Consider the following 1831-nt stretch of genomic DNA (forward strand, 5'->3'; position numbering starts at 1 on the left):
ATTCTTGCAGTCTATCTGCAGTCTACAAATGATTTGTAATGATGTTATGGCCCCCGACCATCCACTCAAGAAGCTGTATCTAGTTGATGATCCCCGCCATACATTCTGTTCTGTGATCACGGTACAATAGCAGTGAGCTGGACTGGCGTCTTACCCCGAGCATCTGATGGAGGTAGTGGTACTGCTGCCCACAGTAGTACATTAGGAACGTCCTCATAAACAGCAAGGTGTTAGCACCCAGCCACAGCACCTAACACACACACACACACACACACACACACAAACAAGATGTCAGTGGTGGTGATGAAGATGGTGATGATGAATATGATTATTGATAATGATTGATGATGACAACATCCAATGACCACAGCACTCTGTTCAAGTGTTAGTTAGGCTGCTTTCCAATTTCCAGTTAGGATCGAGATTGTAAATTGCAACAGCTCCACTCAGTTACTTTTCTTTGCAATAGTAAAAACATGTCATAACAGTGTAATACTGTAATAAAAGTTTTGTCTCGGGATTAGGTTGTACTATTCTTACCAGAACCAAGTGTTTTCCTCCCTCGTTCGCGACCCAACTCCGCACTGACAAAGCCATGTTTCAGCCTCACCGACCGCCGCAAAGTTTTCCAGTTTGGGAGCTTATGGAAAATCAATCCCTTTTGTTTGACTCCGAATCTCCTCCTACCAGTGAGTGACACAAACCCGTCTCTTTGCGGATCACTCCCGATAAACTGGCACTCTAATGTCTCGCATGTCTTTGGGGGACATTTCTGTCCCGGTGTCCTTGTGCACAGCGTGGAGTGTTTTAGCACCGGCGAACCGGCTGGTCGTTTTCTCCTCCTCCCCTCTCTCTCTCTTTCTCACCCGTCTTTCTCTTTTTCTAACGGGTGAGGGCGCCACGGCACTCCATGGTCGTGTGGGTAGTTTTCCACGGTTCTTCAGTCTCCGCTGTTGTGTCTGCGGTGAAAGCAACATGAAAAAAACGGTAGGTTATTGTAGAGCAGGGAGTGCAACGTCGGGGGCCTGGACATTTGCCCCTCCCCCCTCCCCGAGAGAGTAACCTATAGGTAACAACGTAGCCTCCCAAATGAATGATGACTAGCCTAGATAAAACACAGACGAAAAGCCTAGAAGAGGATATAGCCTATTGAATTGTAAACATTAAAGAGCTAACAGTTATTATATGACAGTGCTGCTATCCTGAACCTTATGTAATTATCACCATTTTTTTGGTCAAATATACATTTTATGAGACATCAAAATAGGAACGTTTCTTCACTATAGGAGTCTGCAATAAGACAGTGGGAGAATCTCAATTGTTTTTGCTCGAGTCCTCTCCTCTGTTCCGCCCTTGCCTGCTTTTGCAAAATGGGTTAGGTCTAGTTTAGGCAATAGGCTACTAGTGCCTCACTGTGGCTATAACCCCCCACTGCAATTTAGAAGATAGATTGCCACCAATCGCACCCAAAAATAAGTTGACAGTGTCATTTTTATCTGTTGTTCACAATCACCACTATAAATCACTAGCATGGGTGTACAGCTATGGCGGGGCTTGAACCAGAAACTGTGCACGAGTCTACAGGCTTATATATAGCCTACTCAGACCTGTGCCATGAAGGTCGAGACCTTTTTGCAGATGCAATTGTGCGCACACATACTACAGGCAGGCACCGTTGCACCTACTACTCACCTGTGTAATTTTACGACTGCTACGTTAGGTTAGGCAGGCAGAAGTCTGAATCAGGTCTGTGCCTGCTGCTGACGGAGTGTCACTCTTGGAACGTTTCCCCAGCGCACATTCCAGAGCTTCACGCTCGAGCCCACCGCAT

At 46.2% G+C, this 1831-nt stretch overlaps 1 protein-coding gene across 1 annotated transcript in view; it reads right to left on the reverse strand.

The window, feature by feature from the left end:
- LOC112247995 (NADPH oxidase 4) overlaps window positions 1-975 on the reverse strand; it is a 56398-nt gene extending 55423 nt beyond the window's left edge. Inside the window, exons 1-2 of the mRNA XM_042296405.1 lie at window positions 541-975; window positions 155-250 (exon numbers count right to left, since the gene is read on the reverse strand). Coding sequence (XP_042152339.1) covers window positions 155-250; window positions 541-597 — 153 coding nt within the window. The 5' untranslated portion in view covers window positions 598-975. The remainder of the gene's footprint in view (window positions 1-154; window positions 251-540) is intronic.
- Between the last annotated feature and the right edge of the window lie 856 nt (window positions 976-1831).

This window comes from Oncorhynchus tshawytscha, linkage group LG13 (genome assembly GCF_018296145.1).
Source record: "Oncorhynchus tshawytscha isolate Ot180627B linkage group LG13, Otsh_v2.0, whole genome shotgun sequence".
Taxonomy (NCBI): domain Eukaryota; kingdom Metazoa; phylum Chordata; class Actinopteri; order Salmoniformes; family Salmonidae; genus Oncorhynchus; species Oncorhynchus tshawytscha.